General features: G+C 34.4%; 1 protein-coding gene and 1 long non-coding RNA gene across 4 annotated transcripts; one reads left to right on the forward strand and one right to left on the reverse strand.

Moving 5' to 3' along the window:
* The first annotated feature begins 226 nt into the window (after positions 1-226).
* LOC8277895 lies at positions 227-9,396 on the forward strand. 3 transcript variants are annotated; one of them, XM_048371665.1, is made up of 10 exons: positions 227-3,325; positions 3,407-3,511; positions 3,664-3,816; positions 5,138-5,301; positions 5,482-5,629; positions 5,944-6,066; positions 6,156-6,243; positions 8,413-8,631; positions 8,768-8,865; positions 8,952-9,396. In XM_048371665.1, the coding sequence occupies exons 1-8, from the start codon at positions 863-865 to the stop codon at positions 8,577-8,579; spliced, it is 3,411 nt and encodes a 1,136-aa protein (XP_048227622.1). In that variant the 5' UTR covers positions 227-862; the 3' UTR covers positions 8,580-8,631; positions 8,768-8,865; positions 8,952-9,396. The 3 variants fall into 3 exon arrangements, with proteins under 3 accessions (XP_048227622.1, XP_048227623.1, XP_002526218.2); XM_048371666.1 differs by having other exon boundaries at positions 228-933; positions 967-3,325; positions 8,413-8,865; XM_002526172.4 differs by having other exon boundaries at positions 228-3,325; positions 8,413-8,865.
* Positions 9,397-12,450: 3,054 nt separating this feature from the next.
* LOC112535874 lies at positions 12,451-16,417 on the reverse strand. The gene is made up of 2 exons (XR_003079962.2): positions 14,873-16,417; positions 12,451-14,288 (listed from the first exon to the last, which is right to left on the reverse strand). It is a non-coding gene; the product is annotated as an uncharacterized LOC112535874 (long non-coding RNA).
* Between the last annotated feature and the right edge of the window lie 3,836 nt (positions 16,418-20,253).

A 20,253-nucleotide genomic window follows, 5' to 3' on the forward strand; every position in this document is an offset into this window, starting at 1 on the left:
AGTTTTTAAAATATAAAATATAAAAGTAAATTGAATATCATAAAAAAATCTATTCGATTTAGTTTTTGATGTCTAATTAAATAATGAACACTTCTAATTAATTGAAAAATCTAATAAAATAATTCTGTGGAAGATACTTTTTAATCAATTAAGCAATAGTCGGTCGATCAATCATCTTATTAGTTAGAGGAATAACAGAATATATTATAGAATATTATGCAAGCACAATCGGAGAGAAACTAACCTTTAAAAACGCGCCAGAAAGAGGAGCGTGCAATTACCAGTTAAAGAAGGGGAAGGTAATAAATAGAAGATGCGTTTGGGTGGAGAAATTAGAGAATACAGAAGAAAGCAGCAGGAAGTGCCACGTGTGACATACCTGGCAAACTCCCATCATCGCATCTTCTTCTTCTTCTTCTTCTTCTTCTCTCTCTCACTTTGCCTCGAAAAATACTTTCTTTTCTGTTTATATTTATTTAATTCATTTATTTTTTTTTCGTTTTAAAAAGAGAGTAACACTTTTGAGAGGTAGAACCTTTGTGAGTTCTAAAATTTGGGGTTTGCTATTACCAGGTATTTTTTTGTTTTTGTTTTTGTTTTTGTTTAATTTAACAATTTTGTTAGGATTAGCGGAATTAGAGATTTAATTTTAATTATGGATTTTTTCTAATTCAACATTAGGGTTTTTATTCAGCTGTTTCAATCATTTACGTAGCTTTCTCTAATTTAATATTAAATTTAGGGAATTTAGAGTGTTTTCTATATGAGCTGCCAAATTGGAGATAAAATTTATCTCTTGTTATTGAATTTTGGGTTTTATTTGTTCTAATGTTAATGTTATGTGAGTGATAGTATTACTCCCATGTGTAATAAAAGCAATGAGTGCTTGAACAACACTCATAACCCTGTTGATCTTGATCATCATCATCATCATCATCATCATCGTCATCATCATCATCATCATCGTCATCATCACCAGGAGCAGCAAAATCTTCACTTAATGGATTCTACTGCAACATCTGTTACTTCTTCAAGTACTGTTGGCTCTAATGCTGGTTCACATGATGAGAACACCCCGCGTGTTAAGTTGTTATGTAGCTTCTTAGGTAGTATAATGCCTAGACCTCAGGATGGGAAGCTACGCTATGTGGGTGGCGAGACTCGAATTGTTAGTTTGCCTAGGGATATTAGTTTTGAGGAGTTAATGAATAAGATGAGAGAGCTTTATGAAGGGGCATCAGTTTTGAAGTACCAACAGCCTGATGAGGATCTTGATGCGTTGGTTTCGGTTGTGAATGATGATGATGTGACTAATATGATGGAGGAGTATGAAAAGTTGGATTCTGGGGATGGGTTCACTAGGCTTAGGATTTTTCTGTTTTCGCACCCGGACCAAGATGGTTCCTCGCATTATGTTGATGGGGATGAGAGGGAGTCTGAAAGGAGGTATGTTGATGCATTAAATAATTTGAATGATGGAGCTGATTTTAGAAGGCAGCAAGCTGATTCTCCTTTGATTGGTCCGATTGAAGATGTCCATTTACATGAACACTTTTTTAGTCCAATGAATCTTGATAGTGGTCTTCATAACCAAAGGAGTGGTGAGATGCTGATACCGCAGTATAATTTGCATCATGTTGCAATTCCACAGAGGTACAATGAAATGGAAGGTCCGTGGAGTCCTGCATTTTATTCTCCTAGGCATCATGGGCACCATGATCCAAGACCGTTGACAGAGTTTCCAAATTCACCCCCTTCTTCCCGGTATCGTACGCAGTTTGGAGAATTTCCTGATAGAGGCATGGATAGAGTATCTGAAGAATATGCTAGGTCACAGCTAAATCATCATCCTGCTTATGACCACCAGCCACCATATCCTGATAATGTAGTATGGATGCCTCCTGGAACTATATCTGGTGATAATAAGGCTGGTTTTCCTGGTAACTTGCTGCATGGTCCTACTGTTGTTGAAGGTAGTAGCACTTGTGAGCACTGCCGGGTGGCTTTCCAAAGAAATCAACTACATTTGGAGCAACCTAATGTAGGAAATCCAGTTCACCAGGTTGCTAATTCATGTACTGAGTGCCACCCAAATAGAGAACATTTCATGTTAAATGCAGATACAAAGGTTCACCACGCGATGTACCCAAAAGATCAGAATGATCCTCGATCCATCTATAATGAAGCTCACAGCCATGAAAGAGGATGGAGCCTGCAGCATCAGTTGAGTCCTCATGCTGATGAAGCAAGAACACATATCTCTGGAGCTGGAAGAATTAATGAGCATTATATAGTAGATGGTCCTGGCATTAATTATCCTCTTGGACATTCCAATTTAGCGGATGGCCAACATGCATCCTCGAACCATAGTCATCACCGAGCTGGACATGAATTGGGTAATGACGTTTTTCATGATCAAGCTGTGGCTGCTATGCACCACCTACACATTCCTCCTTCAGAAGAACGTGCAGTTCGATATGGGAATTTTGCTTATGGCTATGGAACAGAAAATCCTTACCCGATTTCACACGGCCATTTACATCCTCAGACTTTATGGAGAAATGTTCAGAACCCTGTGCACGGTACTCCTTATGACACATCCAGTGCAACCTCACAGGTGAATGGAACTGTTAATCCAGCACTTCTCAGGGGCACGTTAGAGGGGAGTCAACGAACTGGTAATGACCTGGACAATATGCACTCTAGGTTGGAGTCTGCACAGAAAATTTTGGGTTTTGATGGAACAACAGCCCCAGAATACTCTTATGGCCATTCTTTAAAATTAACTCCGAATCATTATGGTCCAGAGAATAAGCAGTTGTTTACTCCAGAAACTGTACGACCACCACTACCACGTGAAATCCGAAGCTCCTCTGCAATTTCAGGTACTTCTGGTTACAATCCAGAGTTATCTAGCAGCAATATTATGGAGGTGACAAAAATGGAGAAACCTGTCCTTGGCATGGAAAAAGAAGCAATTTATGCAGAGCAGATCGAAAACTTGGATGTGCAAAACCTACTTTCCACAGAGCAAGACATGGTTGCTCGGGGTAATGGTGATGCTGCACTCTTGGAGACTCTCCATTCAAATTCCTCGAGGCATACAGAAGGAGCTGGTGACATTGTTAAAGGGGGTGAAACTGATCCTTCAGCTGTTATGGAAACTTCAAAGCTATCACTTGACCGATTAAGTTTCTTACCTGAGCTTATTGCTTCTGTAAAGAAGGCAGCATTGGAAGAGGCTGAGGAGGTGAAAGCTGTTGTCAATGAGAATGAGCATAGTTCAGCATCAAAAGAAGCAACTCCAAGTGAATCTGAAGCAGTGGTGAGAATGGATTAGATTACTAAAAAGAGCAGTATCTGTGTTGTACATCATCTTCTCTTTAATTTCCTGTTTTTCTTTCAGAATGCTCATGAAGAACCAGAGTTGGATTCTGAAAGTGACAATATAAACACTAATGAAATTGAACCAACAAAGGCTGAGGAAGAAGCTATTGAAAGGGGATTACAGGTCCTTATTTGCTGTTTCATTAACATGATTGATGTTTTTCTCTTGCATCCCCATGGATGTTTTCATCTATTATTTCTTGTTTTTCTAAATTCTATCTCATCTTTCTGTTATTTTTCACTTCAATTTTAACAGCATGCTTGTTTTATTTTCAGACAATTAAAAATGATGATCTAGAAGAGATTCGGGAATTAGGTTCTGGAACATATGGAGCTGTTTATCATGGAAAGTGGAAGGGTTCTGATGTAGCTATAAAGAGAATAAAAGCCAGCTGCTTTGCTGGGAGGCCTTCTGAAAGAGAGCGTCTGGTAGAGTCTATAGCCTTCTGATACTTCTTCCCTTTCACTAACTTTCTTGCTTTTAACCCTGTTATGGAAGAATGATAAAGTATATCATGTTATAACATACTTTAAGTGTGATTTAATGGCAGGTTAATCTTGCCTATAATCATTGAACTTATTGCTATGCTTTAATAAGGTCTCTAGGTTTTAAGAATAACACAACTTTGACTTTCTTCCCACTAGAGTCATTATTGCTAGATTTTGGAAGAATCTTAAACTTGATAACCATGTACACTTTTTCTAATATACTTCTACAATTAGAAAGTCATGCAACTTTCTTATTTAGCTTATACTAAAACTTTTGCAAGAGTAATATTATTGAAACAAAATTAATGTTGAGTTATTTTGTGATACAATTGAAGCTTAGTAAGCGTGCTAAAATTTAGTGACCATGAGTGATATTAAGTTATCTAATGCTGCTTCTAAAGCAACGGCAAAAGAGTCTTCTGATATTTTTTTGATAATTGCAGCCTATTTGTTGAGCAGGCTACTAAATATTTTGGCCTTCATGATGCTAGAGTAAAAACTCTCATATGCCAGTTAACTATGTCTAAACAACTAAGATATGATAACAAACTTGATTCAGAAGCTTGGTTAGATTAAAAAATTTTGGGTGCTCTCACTTTTCATGCATGGTTGCTGTTCCAGCATCATTAACTTAGACATCTAGACATCAATGTATTCCTTATGGCAATCTCACAATAGTGCGCGGCCTCCCTTTTTTCTATTTGATTTTTTTCCTTTTTTTTTTCTTTTCTGTTGCTTATACTAGTACTTAATGTACTATTGTACTGTAATTACAAGCTAGTATTAGCATAGCCTCACAGATTCTTGGTTGGGATGATAGAAGCAGTAAAATGGAATCTGGACTGTGGTTATATGAAGTTTATTGTTGCTTTCAATCCTTATGCATGGTCGGCGTAGTAATTGTGCACAAGTTGAGGAGGGGAAATTTAAATACCGTGGATACTAGTATTTAGCTCCAATGTGATTAGTTCACTCTGATTACAACAGCGCCTGATTCTGGCAGGCCTCTTTTTTGTGCTGTTTGTTGTTCTAAATCATACTTTATGGTGTATCCTATTGGAGCTGATGCCAGTGTACCTGTTAAGAAGGATGATGTATACTCAAAACAGTTACCATCATTCAAAATACTATACTGAATTTCTCAGTGCTGTAGAAATTTATTAGTAGCACTGTACTGAGTTGTGGCTATTTGTTTGAAACATCTGATTATTAATGAGGTTGATTAGAAATAATTATTGTTTCATTTATGTTATTTCTGTAGATTGCAGATTTCTGGAAGGAGGCTTTGATATTGAGTTCATTACACCATCCAAATGTTGTTTCTTTCTATGGCATAGTTCGTGATGGCCCTGATGGATCTTTAGCAACTGTCACGGAGTTTATGGTTAATGGTTCTTTGAAACAGTTTTTGCAGAAGAAAGATAGGTAACTAAGTTGATGATGGTGTAGTGGGTTTGTACATTTAATTATTTTGTTTGTAGTTTCTATTGTCTTTAAACATAAGTGGAGCATTCCTTAAGGTAAACTTATTAACAAAGATGAGAAGATAAAAACCCCAGTGTTCTTGGAAGGAAGAATGTGTGACAGTCTAATGTTATTGGACAGAACCATTGATCGCCGTAAGAGACTCATCATAGCTATGGATACCGCATTTGGCATGGAATACCTGCATGGGAAGAACATTGTTCATTTTGATATGAAGTGTGAAAACCTCTTAGTAAATATGAGAGATCCACAACGGCCTGTTTGTAAGGTATGAATTCTGAGATGATACTGTGAATTACTACCTAAATATGGGTTGAGCTTTACTTTTATCAGCCAAAATCTTCTGTTTTCATAAATGTTATTGAAAAGCTTTAAAGTTCTGAATCCAATAGCCAGCTTCTCAGTTGCCTGCACTTGAGGCGTGTTAAAGTTTACAGCTTTTGATGGTTGTTGGGGTTTAGCTTGTCTACTTCTACTGGATGATTATTTTATCTTCTTCAAAATGTTATTTAATACAAGGAATTAGTTCCAACTTCTGAAGGAGATGGCTTGGCAACTAACCCTGTATACATTCTCTTCTAGATTGGTGATTTAGGCTTATCAAAGGTGAAACAGCACACCTTGGTGTCAGGCGGTGTTCGTGGAACTCTACCCTGGATGGCACCTGAGCTTCTGAGTGGAAAAAGTCACATGGTGACGGAAAAGGTCGAATTTCTCATCTGAAATATTAAATTTTCTTTATTATATTATTATTTACAATGTTATTTTATAAATTATCTTTTCATGTGTTGTAGATTGACGTATACTCATTTGGGATTGTTATGTGGGAGTTGCTGACTGGGGAAGAGCCATATGCTGGTTTGCATTGTGCCTCCATAATCGGTAAGTGCAATGCTATAATTGACTGCGTTAAATAGATCGTTGGCAATATAATGTGCTGTTACCCATTTTATTGACAAATGATATAAGTACATTGGGATAATATCAACTTCAGGCAAGAGTTCCTTATTCAGGGGAGTTGAAAAGGAGTAGGGAAAACCAAGAAATTGATAGTCTATTGGGAAGTCAAAACAGCAAGCTGATATCATTAATTAATAACAGGATTTGCTTGTGAAAGAAAAGAGGATGTTTGAAAGTAATAAATTTGTAGCCCAATCTGCACTTTTTGACAGCTTAGGCTCAATTAATTTTGTAAGCCCATATAAAATGAATACTCAATTGGGATGAGGAATGTGATATTATCATTATTCTCCATTAACAAAGCGAAAATTTGCATCAAGTTGTGTTTGATTCCGTGCAAAGCATGGATGGATGAAATCAAGGCTGTTTGTGCCTCAACATTTCAAAAATTCTGGCTTCTTCTTCAAACAGCTGAAAATGATGTGGACAAGGAGAAGAAATTTGGAATTGTTTTGGTATGATTTAGGTCTTTTAGGCTTCTGCTATGTTTTTGAGTATTTATAATATGTTATTTGCAGGAAAGAAGAGTTTCTCCCTGTTTGTGTGATTTATTTGGTATTGCTACTAAAAGTTGCATATGGACTAATTCTAAAAGTGTTAGGAGTATCAAGAGTCTCCATGCATTACTCAAATAATGAGTGCAGAATTATTTTACAAATTCTCTTGGAGTCTAGTTTAAAGTCTATGTCTTCTTCAACAAGCCAGCCAAAAATTCAAATATAATATTTATTGATCTCTTGCTTTGAAAGTTCTGACTTATTCCCTATATCAATTAGCATAGAAGAGGCCTAACTCTGTTGAAATTTACTGTTTGCAGTACCAAAACATGCATTGCAAAAAGCACTATAACCTCAATATATCAATCATTCCCAGAAAAGCCTATACAAGCATAAAAGCACAATTTTCTTTTATGACTTCTTCAATGGATTCTTTTACCACTTTTGACAGTTATTTAGCTTCTGCTGGTTGTCCTACATTATAGTGATACAAAATCCTAAAAGCCAATAGAATTTTTGCGTTTTTCCATGTGTTGGGCATACAAATTGCAACTTGAAGACAATGTCTATTGGGAACTATTTTAATTTGAGTGTTTCTGTGCATATCTTCTGAAATTTGGCAAAGTATACAGTTGGATCCTCACTTCTAAGAAATGATTTAAATGGTTCTCGACTTCTTAATTTCAATTTTCCGTGGTTCTTCCATTATAGTGCTGTATGCTTCAGTTAGAATCACATTTACTTCTGAAATTCTACAGTTTCTTACATGTTTTATGCCAAAACTTAACAAATATTTCTATGCCTCAATTTGCCCTCTTTCAAATAGAAATATTGTCAAACAGGAGTATTACTGCAGGTTTGTTTTCTTTTCATTAAAATTAAAAGTTAAAAAAGGTCAACGACCCTTATTACGTAGAACAACTTTCTCGTCCCCTAAAAGTTAAATGAGGTATACAAGTACATGCTTACCACAATTCTATTAGGTAACTCTGCCCTTAAGTTAATTGAGCTGGGTGAAATGGTGCAATTTGAAGTCATTCTGTAGATATACAGCTAATCTGAAATGCTCTTAATCCTTTCTCAAAGACTTTAGCTGATTGACTGTTTTGGATAAACCCACTTGAAAAAATATTCTTAGCTATTTAGCCTGAAGTACATCGGTACTCAAATGCATGAACTGAAAGTCAACTTTCTTCTCAAGGAATGTTGGATGCTTCTTTCTTCTCCTTTGCTGTAAGCCTTTAAACAGTTGTGCTTGTAATTGTTTGTACCCCATCTTGTGCTTTGTAATGTTCATGCTAGGTTTTGATGTCTGTATTTGTGCCCTGTATGTTAATGAATGTATGTCTGAACATGTTTGTGATGGTTTTGAGATAGGAGTCAATAGTCCAAGGTGTGTAAGTTATAGTTATCCGAATGCTCATAATATTTTGAAATTCATATCCAGCTGACATCTGTAGATATAATCATTTGTATGCATATATGCTCGTCGATGTCGACTCGTTGATATGTACAGTTATAATTGATAAATCAGGTCAACTATTCATTTTATCCTTTCATTTATAGTTCTTAAGTGTTTCTTTGTCATCTCCAGGAGGGATTGTAAACAACTCACTGCGCCCACAAATCCCAACCTGGTGTGACCCAGAATGGAAGTCATTAATGGAAAGCTGTTGGGCTGCTGATCCAGCAGAAAGGCCATCTTTTACAGAAATTTCACGGAAACTGAGAAGCATGGCAGCTGCAGTTAATGTGAAATAATTCCATTCCTGGAGCCGTTGATTTCAGTTTAATTGTCTTACTAGCAGAAAAGGTTAAAGAATAAGAAAAATAAAGAGAGAATCAAGATTTCTCTGTTTAAATTCACCTATCAGTTAGAAGTATATTCAGGCAAATAGAATTATAATGCCTTTGAATAATCTTCTAGAAAGCTTATAATCTTGCCACAGGTTGGGGTTCCTTTCATAGTGCAAGCCCTTGCATTTTACCCTGGATTTAACCTTGAAGCTACATGACACATAAAGAGCTGTGGATGCATAATTGGAATGTGAGTGTGTTTCTAGTTTTTTTTTTTTCTTTTCATTTATCAGATATTGTTTCCATGGTAACAGAGTGATATTACACTCCTGGCAGGTCTTTTGATATTTTCAGAGTGATAATAGCAGTACTATGGCGAATTCTATCATTTGATGTGGAACCAAGCTCTTTTGAGTAAGGATGTGTATAACTTGCTGGTAAATATGAGGTGTTCTAAGCTTCATCTTGGAAAAATGTTGCTGCCTAATGCATGAGAATTTCTGGTGAAACTTGGAAACAAATAGGTCTTGAACTTGTGTCTTTACTTGAATCCTTTTTTTCTCTTTAGATCTCTACATTCATACGCTTCTTGTTTATATAAGTTCTATGTTCTGGAGATGTAACATGTATATGATTATTATACAAGAAGGCCCTCGCATTATCTGTTCCTGACATGTTCGAGCATAATTAAGTGCAATTCAGGCTCATGTGAACATGCAAGATGTGATGTGATGCTCACAGGCTACATTTGTTTGATACAAGCTTTTTCTTGTTTGGATAACTGAGCTTAATTTATTCAATTACAGAGCATTATAATGTACTAGTTTACGAACAATCAATATTAAATCTTTTTAGGAGAAAACATATTATTTTCTCGATGTGAATAAAATTTGTATACTGGAAGAGGGAAAGAATTGTATGATTATGTCTTCCATTTCCTATTGCATATGATATTATTTTCCTTCATACAAACCCTAATATTATATGATTTTGTGCTGCCGCTGGCAGTCATTAACAGCAGCCGCACCGGATTCATCATCCCTTCTTCTTCGTTTATAATGTTTTTTTAGTTTTAACGTAATTCATTTATATTATTTAGTAAAATAATTAAAGAATATTTTTAATTAAAAACTTCAAATTAATGATGTTATCTGGCTCATACAAAGTGTTATGCTTTTATAAAAATAGAATAGAATCTTATATTTTAGCAAAATTTAATGTTATGATAAACTAACAATTTAATTATTATTTTGAATTTCTATTCGATGATTATAATTTAAAAAATTAAAAAAAATTTAATTTCTTTTATAATATTAAATTATAGTTGTTCAGTTTTCTTTTTAGGTCAAGATCTATTTTGAGAAAGAAACTGAAAAATTATTAAGTTATTATTTTTTTTTATTAGAAATTAAGATTAAGTATTGTTAAAATGTAAGATTTTGTTCCGAAAGAATAATTTTATACAGTTTGGTACTAATATTTAATTTAAGTTTTTTAAATTAAAAATATTATTTGATTATTTTTATTAGATAATTAAAGTAAATTATATTAAAATTAATTAATTTTACTCTAACTCGATAAAAGTTATTTTTATAAAATTTGATACTTTGTATGAAGTTAAAACCAAATTGAACTTTTTGTATTGATTAAATAATTTGATTGGAGTAAATTGGTTATTTTCACCAAGTTATTGGATATGTTTTTCAAAAAATTAAAATATGAGCTAATTGCTTGTTGACTCCAAATTCAAAGATAAATTGGAGCTTAACTCGTCTTTTATTGTAGGAAATTTTTTTAAAATATCATAAAATCAATAAAAAATATCATTTACCGTGTAAATTTTCTTTTTAAAATACAGTTTTTTTTTTCTTTTTTTTTTCAAATTTTGGGTGTGGTTTTTTATTATTTTTTTATTTTTAGTTATTTTTTGATTGCTTTTTGATTGTTTTATCCAAGAATAATAAAAATATCTAAAAAATAACTAAAATCTTAATTTAAAAAAATTTTGAATATTTTATTATTATAAAAATAAAAAATACCATAAATATGATAAAAAAAGAAGAAAATTTTTCTGTTATTTTTCCTAAATGTATCGATATTGAAAATAGAAGCCGGACATACACTTTCCGGTTGTCCTCTTTGGTAAGTGGGGCTTTTTCTTATTTTGGAGGTTCTTCAAAAGAATATTGGATAAAATTTTGGCAAATTTCCACTTTAGAGAAGTCAACTTTTTTCAAAAAAGATTATATCTGCCCGCCGTTTACACTGGCGGACAGCTTTTGGAGAGTTGTGTCCGTTTGATGCCACTCTATTTCACTACCATGCAGGTCTGCATGCTACTTACTAACTAAAATTATTTTTTAATTTTTTATTTAATAAAATCCTCTAATTTATAAACCAATTATTATTATTATTATTATTATTTAGTAGAGGTATTCCTTTAATTTTTATAGAATAATTCCCTAATGTCAATTACAATTATAAATCTCTAATTAATTTGGAAAAATAACCCTAATATTCCTAGCACTCTAAAAAATTTCTAATAGCTATTTTTTTTTAATTTAAAAAATTATTTTTTTTTTAAAATTTGAAGCCAATTAGTAGGAGCCCTCCGTCAGTTGGACTAGAGAACAACTTCTGTCCGCCGGTCCAACTGGTGGATAGATCCCCACCCTTCACCACATCATCAAATACTGTTTTAAAGTTGAAATATATTTTTAAATGATTTTAAAAATAGAATCTTAAAAATTTTTATTTTAAAATAAAAAATATTTTAAAAAAAAATTCCTAATTAGAGAAAAACCCGCAGGTAAGTGAAGTGGAAGGAAGGCTCTACCATATGGAGTAGCCGTAAAAAGCCACAAAAGAATCGACCACTTGACAGATTTATGGGGCATGCCTCATTTAGTTGCTTGCTTCGATTCTCCCAGTTGTTATACTGCGGTGTCTGTATATGAGGGCTGCAATAGAGTTTCTTTTACTCTTTCTTTAGTCAAATATAGAAATAATGAATCCCAAATTAAATGTGGGTTATATCCTATTATTGATATATATGCATTGAAGCAACATCTCAGCATATATCTCTGTACCTTCTTTGCCATTAATCCATCAACAATGATATGTCGACGTCAACATCTCAAATACCACTACTCTGTATAATCTCCAAGGCCCAACGAATTGCTAATTGCTAGTGCCTCGGCCATTCTACTGCTTCCTTCAATCTGGACTCGTTTAGTACCTGCCACTAGTATTTCTCCTGTTAGATCTTGGACCACAAATTCAAAACTAGAGCTGTAAAACAATATGAGCAATTCGAGCTTGACTCAGATTCGGCTCATTTTTTAACTCATTCAAGCTCGTTCAGAAAGTATTAACGATCCAAACTTAATCTTAGTTTTAAATTTATTAAACATTTGAAACGAGCTTGAGAATACAAAAACTCGACCGGATACGGTGTGAGTTTTTAGACTCGTTATATATAATTTAAATATCTATAATAATATACTAAAATATATATATATAAACTTAATTCTTTTATATGATAATAAAGATAAAATTATACAAATCTCTTATAAATTAAAATAGAAATTTTGTACTTAATTATGATATATCTTTTATAAATTTACATTCACATATAAACTTTAATTTTTTTTTATGAACTAAAACTTAAAAAGAATAGGCATGCAATAATTTTTCAATAGAGCAAAATATTCTTATTTAGTTTTTAATTTTTTTTAACTCTTTGAGCTTATTATTCTTTATGATTTTTTCTCCTAATCAGTTTCATTATTAATAAAATATTATTTTTAAATTATTTTTATTCATATAATAAAAATAAATAAAATATTAAAAAATATTATTATCTTGAACGGTTTCAGCTTTACTCAGGCTCGACTCATTCTTTAACTCGTTCGAACTCGTTCAAAATTTCTTAAACTTGAACCGATTTTGATCACTAATATAATTTGATAGAGCAGGACTTAAATAATGACATGTTTATATCGGCTCGGCTAGTTTTCACACCTATCCAAAACCCATCTTCCCCACCTTGTAAATTGCAGCATCCGTGTTAGCCTTCCTCATTCCTTGTTCGGGCAAATTCCATTTGACAATTGCGGGTGGCTCTTGTTCCAAGATACACGTCCTCTGTTGGAGGTCTTGAAACTCTTTAGCTTTAAAACATAACTTATTCCTTGCATTCCACATAGACCAGTATCATACTAAATAGCTCAACATAGCTGAAAAGAGACTCCATCTACTTCCACAATAAGAGCTTAAAAGTTCCATTGCCGAAGGTAGTGACATGAAATCGTAGTGGCCTTACATACCATAGACGTTGGATAAGTGGACATTTCAAAGTCGGATGTGTCCAAGACTCTTCAGCACAACCACACAGTTGACAAGTGTAATCCATCTCACAGCCACGTCGAACCAGTTGTTAAGGTATCAGTGCAAGCTCTCCACAGAAATTGCCTCGCTTTAGGTGGGATGTTAATTCTCCACAACTTCTTCCAGTTGGGGTCCTGACTACTAGAGGATGGACGAGACATAGCTTGCGAAGACATAATGGAAATAGCCAAATGATAGGCGAATCGTACACTAAATTTACCAGATTTAGTATGTTGCCAATATTGCTCGTCTCTAGGTAACCGAGAACTTATTGGCATATACTAAAGAATTTTATTTGCCTCCTCACTTGAGAAATTTTCTTTGCACCACATCACTTTACCACTGTTACAAATCTTCGTCAATTAAGTCAGCTACTCTCGCCTCTTCATGCAATGAATTCTGTAGAAAAATCAACTTCTCCACATTTATTGTCTCTATCCACTTATCATGCCACACTCTTAATACTTTGCCCTTTACCAACTCGCCAAGCCGACCCTTCCAACACTAGCTGTCAAGAGGCCATCAAACTACACCATAGATAACTCGGTTGATATCCAATATTCGCTGTATCAAAACAACCCCTTGGAAAATATTTTTCTTTTAGAATTTGGACAGCTAAAGAGTGAGTGTCACAATCATCGCTAGGTTGAAGCAATGGAGATCACGAAATCCAAGACCACCCGATGCTTTAGATTGTGTCAACTTAGCCCCCAATGTATTTTCCTTTCTCCCTCTTGATGACCCCACCAAAATCTGGCCATAGCACTCTCAATCAATCTCCTTACAAACTGATATTGGAAACAGGAAACGACTCATAGTATATGTAGGTATCGCTTGCACCACCGCCTTCAATAATGTTTCTTTCCCCGCTTTAGACAACGATCTCTCTTTTCATCCCTTCATTTTATTAAGCATCCTGTCTTGCACTAACCGGAAAACTTCTTTCTTAGATTTACCAATCACAGTTGGTAATCCCAAGTACTTTTCATGGCTCTCTGCTGCTTTAGCACCAAGTCTGTCAATAATTTGTTGCTTCATATTCACAAGAACATTCCTGCTAGTAGACATCTCTGATTTGTCCATGTTAATTTGTTGTCCTGATGCCTCTGCATAAACATTTAAAATTTGTGCTATTTTGTCCCCTTCCTACATTGTAGCTCTACTGAAGAGTATGTTGTCATCTACAAAAAAATATATGTGAGATGGTCGGTGCAGTACGAGCTACTCTGAAACCATGAATCTCACATTTTTTCTCCGCATCAGCTATCATAGCAGACAGACTCTCTGCACAAATAAAAAAACAAATAGGGTGAATGAGGATTCCCCTGACAGAGACTCTTTCAGGAGTGAAGGATCTGTAGGCACACCATTTATCAAAATAAAATAAGAGACAGAAGATGCACATCTTATCACCAAGTCTATCCAGCTATCATTAAAACCCTTCTTTTCCATAATAGCTTTAAGGAATTTCCACTCCACTCTATCGTATGCTTTGCTCATATCCAATTTTGAAGCCATAAAGCCTTTTCTACCCCCTTTTTTTCTTTTCCATTGAGTGAAACATTTCAAAAGCTACCATAGTAGTATTTGTAATTAGTCTACCCGGAATAAAAGCACTTTGAGCATGTGAGATGATAGAAGGCAATATAGACTTCAGTCTATTAGCCATTGCTTTTATAATAATTCGGCAAATTACATTACACAAGCTATCTTTAGTGATGTTAGGAGTCTTAACTTTAGGAATTAGGACAATGAAAGTGTGGTTCAGATAAGAGGGATCACAACCATTATTCAAAATATTAAGAGCAGTATGAACAATATGAGACTAAACAATATGCCAAGATTTTGAAAAAATAAAGGAGGCATACCATCTGATCCCGGGACTTTAGACAGATGCATCTGCCTCAGAACTTGATATATCTCCTCCGGTCTATAAGGTTAGGTTAATCGCTTGTTCATCTCATTAGTGACTCTAGGCTCAACTGTATCCAAAACTTTATGCATATTCCTAGGGGTAACCGATTTAAAAATATTCTAAAAATATTCAGTCATCACTTATGCAATTTCACTATCTCCTCTACATCACTCCCCCACCTCTTTCCTAGTCCCCTCTATTTTATTCCTCCGTCTTTGAGTTCTTTCTCATGAAAAAAAGATGTATTGCGGTCTCATCCTGCAGCCATAAAATTCTAGAACGTTGTCTCCACATTGACTCTTCACACTTCAAGAGTTCATTTAATTCACCTTCCATCCTTTTACCTTCAAACAAATTAGCGAAAGAAAGGTTTATTTTGCAACACTTCCAGTTGCTTTCTAACCAAAGCAATTTTCCTGTCAACATTTCCGAAGACCTCACTATCCCATTTTTGCAATTTATTTCCACAACTCTAAACCTTCTCTATAAAATCCCTCCCATTCCATCCTTCTCTCACCGCTTCCTTACACCCCTCATGATGTAGCCACATACTTTCGAATAGAAATCTTCTTATTTCTTTCCTTCTTCTCAGTTCATTATTCCCACTGCAGACATCAAAACAAATGAAAATAGGGGAGTGGTCAGATTGAACACGTACCAAGTGTCGAACTAGATCTGCTGGAAACATCAAGCTCCATGCATTGTTATTTAATGCCATATCCAGCCGCTCTCTTATATTCTTATCCCCCTCTTGCCCATTTGACCATGTGAACATGTTTCTTCCGAACCCCATATCCATAAGTTCGCAATCCTCCACTGCCTCTCTAAATATATTCATGGCCACGTTCGATCTTATAATACCCCTTTCCTTCTCATGCGTCCACATGACTTTGTTAAAGTCACTAACACAACCCCATGCATGTGTATTACCAGGATTTAACAATCTAAGCAAATCCCAAGTCTTATATTTGTTCTCCTGCTCGGGCCAGCCATAAAATCCAGTCAATGACCACTTGTGAGAAGAGTTAGGAGTAGAAACTTGAAACGACACATGATGCAATCAAATACGAAATCAAGAGAGATCAACAACTTTATTCCATAACATTGAAAGACCCCCACTGCGAGAGCTACCCGTCCCATTACAATCAACTGAAAAACAACCTAAAACCAAAAAAAATTGCTATTTAAACTAATAACTTAGACGGTAAATTACATTGACTGTCCCTCAAATTTGAGTTTAGTGTCATTAAAATCCTTAAATTTTAATTTATATCACTAAACCTCTTATTAATTATAGTATCACTAAACTCCTTTTCTTTAATCTTTGTGGACCAATAATATAAAGACACTTAGCATTCAATAGATTTTTTTTAAATATACACTAAACTGAATTAATTAAATCAAATAATAAAATTTAAAATACTAAAATTAAAATCAAAATACATACTTTCTCTTATATTTTTTCCTTTCATTTTCTCTCAATCCAAATAATCTAAATCCAAAATAAATCTCCAAATTAAAAATGATAATTCCAATTAAAACAAGAAAAAAAACAAAACTTTTAGTGAGTTGAAAATCAAAATCATAAACAATCAAAACAAAAGAAATCCAAATGATAAATAATCAAAACAAAAGAAATAAAAAAAAAAACTCAAAACTCCCCATTTCAGAATCACCGGCGGGGCTAATAGGACTGCGCATAATTCCAACACTTCCTTCGTCCTCAATACTTCCTCATCAGAATTCCTAATTTCCTCCACCACCGACGGCGTTAACAGAGACAACGACGACTCAAACCTCAGGAACTGTTACAAGCGGCAACGGCGAGAGAGGAGCATTTGCTTAGAGTCTTGCGACGGCGGCGAGAGAGGAGCATGACACAGAGTGATGCGGCGACGGCGAGAGAGGAGCAAGTGAAAGACGAGACTTGTAGTAGGGCTGGGTTTGGGTTCTCAAAATTATTCAAGAATTTGGATATGGGTTGGCAGTGATTATATAGCAATTTATTTTTCAATCTAATTATCTTTACCCATAAGTTTCTTGCCATCTATTATAGTAAATCATTAGACTCCTAATTTATGACTTTTGAGATTACTGTGTTGGTGCCATTGCAAAGGAGATTACTGTGTTGGACCTCTTTAAGTCCTATCTTAATTCCTTGCCTCCTCTTCCACCTGATCATCAAATATCTGCCAAGTCATCTAATATTCAGCAGTCATCGCCGATGGCAAATATGTTGTCGGTGCTTTGCTCAAATATCTCATTTTGCTTTATTGATTTTTTTTTTTTGTAATTTCATTTTTCTATTATTGAAAACTTTAGTATTTTTAATTTTGTTAATTTGATTTAATTAATTAAAGCTAGTGTAATTTTTATTAACTTTAATGAAGTGTCATGTATTTGAATATTATTGGTTTTAATATGTTGATGTGACATGCAATAATAATATGTGAATTTATTTTTTTAAAATAAGTCGGATAACCATATTATTTTTTTGTTAAATTTTTAACTAAAGATTAACTGAAAGGGTGTGATATCTCGGTTAAAATTAAAAGAGTTTCGTGATACAAATTGAAATTTAAAAATTTTAGTGATATTAAGTCCAAATTTGAGGACCGTTAGTGTAATTTATCCCTAACTTGACCACTTTTAATTTTTATTTTCATTAAAAAAATTAATATAAGGGTTTTCCATTTGCAGGAGCTTTTTTAGAGCTCGAATTGTCACTTGGTTTCCAAGCCCGTGATAGTTCTAGCTTAAGATTCTCATGGCGATCGTTGGGACTGGATACCAGTCGACGCCGTGTCGAAATTTTCTTGAAAAATTGCTGCCAACTCGAACTCTTTAGCTCTCTTCAGTCTTTCAGTTTCATTTTCCCCACTGTCCAGCTTAATTTTCCTTTTTGAACCTATTCCTTTAATCGTTAAGGTCTTTGCTAGATGCTCGGACGAAACTTGTCTTCCAATAATCTTTATAGTGCGAGTGGGGCGATTACGATTTGTGCTGGGTTCATTTTGGAGTAGATTAGTACATCAGGATAATAGTAATAGTAATAGTAATGAGTAAGGGTTTTGGTGATTTAGTGGGACTTCACAGTTAGGTTAAGTAGTTAAGTACTTGCATATTGGATGACAGTTGGTATTTGGTTATTGTCATGGTGTGTTTCATCTTAGGTTATAGCCAAAAAAATCATTATTTCATGGTTATTGACGGAGTATGGGCTATTTTGGTTGGTGTTTTGTAGTATTTGGATGTTGCATGATACTATGGTATTGTGTTGGTCCACATGAATAATGTTTTGGGACTTCTTAATCGTTGTGGCAGCCATCTTAACTCCCTGCAAAATATCAACCAATTAAATATATTCCCAGTCCTTCTCATGCAATGAACACTGCACTTTGTTCTCTCTTTCCTCCTTAAACTCCTCAGCTCCCTCCTCCATTACTCTAGGATCATTAAATAAAGACTTTCTAGATTTTAAACTATTTTTTTACCAACCATCAACGCTCTCTACCTTCGCAAGCTTCATAGGGGAAGCTCTCATCCAATCACCAAATGGCAACTTACATTCCTCCAACACATCATACCCATCATTCTCCTTCCTTTATTCACAATCACACGTGATATTCTCTAGATAGCCACATATATAGCAAAAGGAAGATAGTCTTTTGTAACGAAAGAATACCCATATAGTTTTTCCAGGAGTAATCACAATCCTCGTACCCTTCTTTAAAGACTTTCTTAGGTCAACCTCAACTCGTATCTTAATGCTATGATTCATTCCTTCTAAAGTTGATTGGTCCACCTCAATAAACTTTCCAATTCTAGAGCCAATAGCCATTATAGCCCCTTTATTCCTTGCATTCATAGAAAGCTCGTACAAATGGATCCAGAATGGTGTTAACATAAAACTTATATGTGATGGTTGAGATAAGAAATAAGAGAAATTGAAGGGAAACCTCAACCTATTGTGGCTGAGAAGAATAATTAATTTATATACTGTCATAACTACAAATTGCCATAATCAATGAACTCATCCTGACTATACACGTAGAGCAATACAAAGAAAATATTAACATAGGATCTGCTGCCCATGATTACAAGCACAACAGAAAGAAGAAAAGACAAATAGAAAATAAAGACAATCTTGACAGTTGGCTAAAGATTATAGGATGACATCTTTGTAAATACAGTAGCTAAAATAACTAATAATGGTTGTGCTAGCTATAGTTAGTTATGGCTTAGCCAATACAGTAGGAATTTTCTTTACTTCATATACTTGTCATGCATGTAATGTGAGCAGGTTTTTAGTTTTCAATTAATAAAATTCTCAGAGTTTTTCTCCTTCATTTTGTATCATGGTATCAGAGTAGGAAAAAGATCTTTATTCTTCTCTTTTCTTGCATTTTCTCATCGTTTCTTACTTACCAAACAACTTTTCATTTTGATTTCTTTACAATTTCTGTTGCAGTCTTACTCGTTTTTTATTGTAGAGTTTTTGTTGATTCAATCATGACTAAAACTGCAAATCCAAATCAATCCTTAGCTTCGATGAGTTCTCATTTTCTCACTGATGGAAACACTGAAAATCCTTTGGAGAACTCTTCTTTGCCTTATTTTCTTCACCATTCAGAAAATCACAGTTACGTGATTGTTACTCTAGAGCTGACTTTAATGAATTTTACTACTTGGAAACGATCTTTTTTGCTTACTGTTTCTATATGCAACAAACAAGGTTTTCTTGATGGTTCTATTCCTAAACCTCTACTAGATGATCCTCTATACTTACCTTGGATATGATGTAATAATCTTCTTATAGCTTGGCTTTTGAGAGCCATTTCTTCTCCTATTGCATCAACTGTATTTTATATTGAAGAAGCCAAACAAATTTGGGAGAAGTTGAATACGCAGTTCTCACAGCCGGATGATTCTAGGATTTGTCATTTGCTAAATCTTGTGTGCACTCTTACACAAGGTAACAATACACTGGATGGATATTTTATTGAACTAAATGGAATTTGGGAGGAACTTCGTAATTTTTGTCCTTTTCCTCATTGTTCCTGTGGTAGTTGCAATCAAGATTATTTTCTATCACGACCCGATCTGTGGGCCTGTCATCGGCACTAGGGAATAGGTAGGCTTAAGGCCACTGAATCCCATAGTAAGCCTTACTAACTAATAATTCAATAAAATGCTTATAAAAATATATATAATTAATCAAGACTGACATGCCACACACCAATCTAACTAGTCTTTGATAATATTTCACGTCCATAATGGACTAGAACAATCATGACAAATCAAAAGTATTACTGCGGAAGGTCTAGAATGTAA

The sequence above is a fragment of the Ricinus communis genome, chromosome 3 (genome assembly GCF_019578655.1).
Source record: "Ricinus communis isolate WT05 ecotype wild-type chromosome 3, ASM1957865v1, whole genome shotgun sequence".
In the NCBI taxonomy this organism is placed as follows: Eukaryota; Viridiplantae; Streptophyta; class Magnoliopsida; order Malpighiales; family Euphorbiaceae; genus Ricinus; species Ricinus communis.

Bases quoted from the DNA above. Each gene is read 5' to 3' on its own strand.
- LOC8277895 (XM_048371665.1), top strand. From the start codon at position 863: ATGTGTAATAAAAGCAATGAGTGCTTGAACAACACTCATAACCCTGTT. The intron at 3,326-3,406 runs GTGAGAATGGAT...TTTTTCTTTCAG, and splicing joins CAAGTGAATCTGAAGCAGTG to AATGCTCATGAAGAACCAGA. The intron at 5,630-5,943 runs GTATGAATTCTG...ATTCTCTTCTAG, and splicing joins CACAACGGCCTGTTTGTAAG to ATTGGTGATTTAGGCTTATC.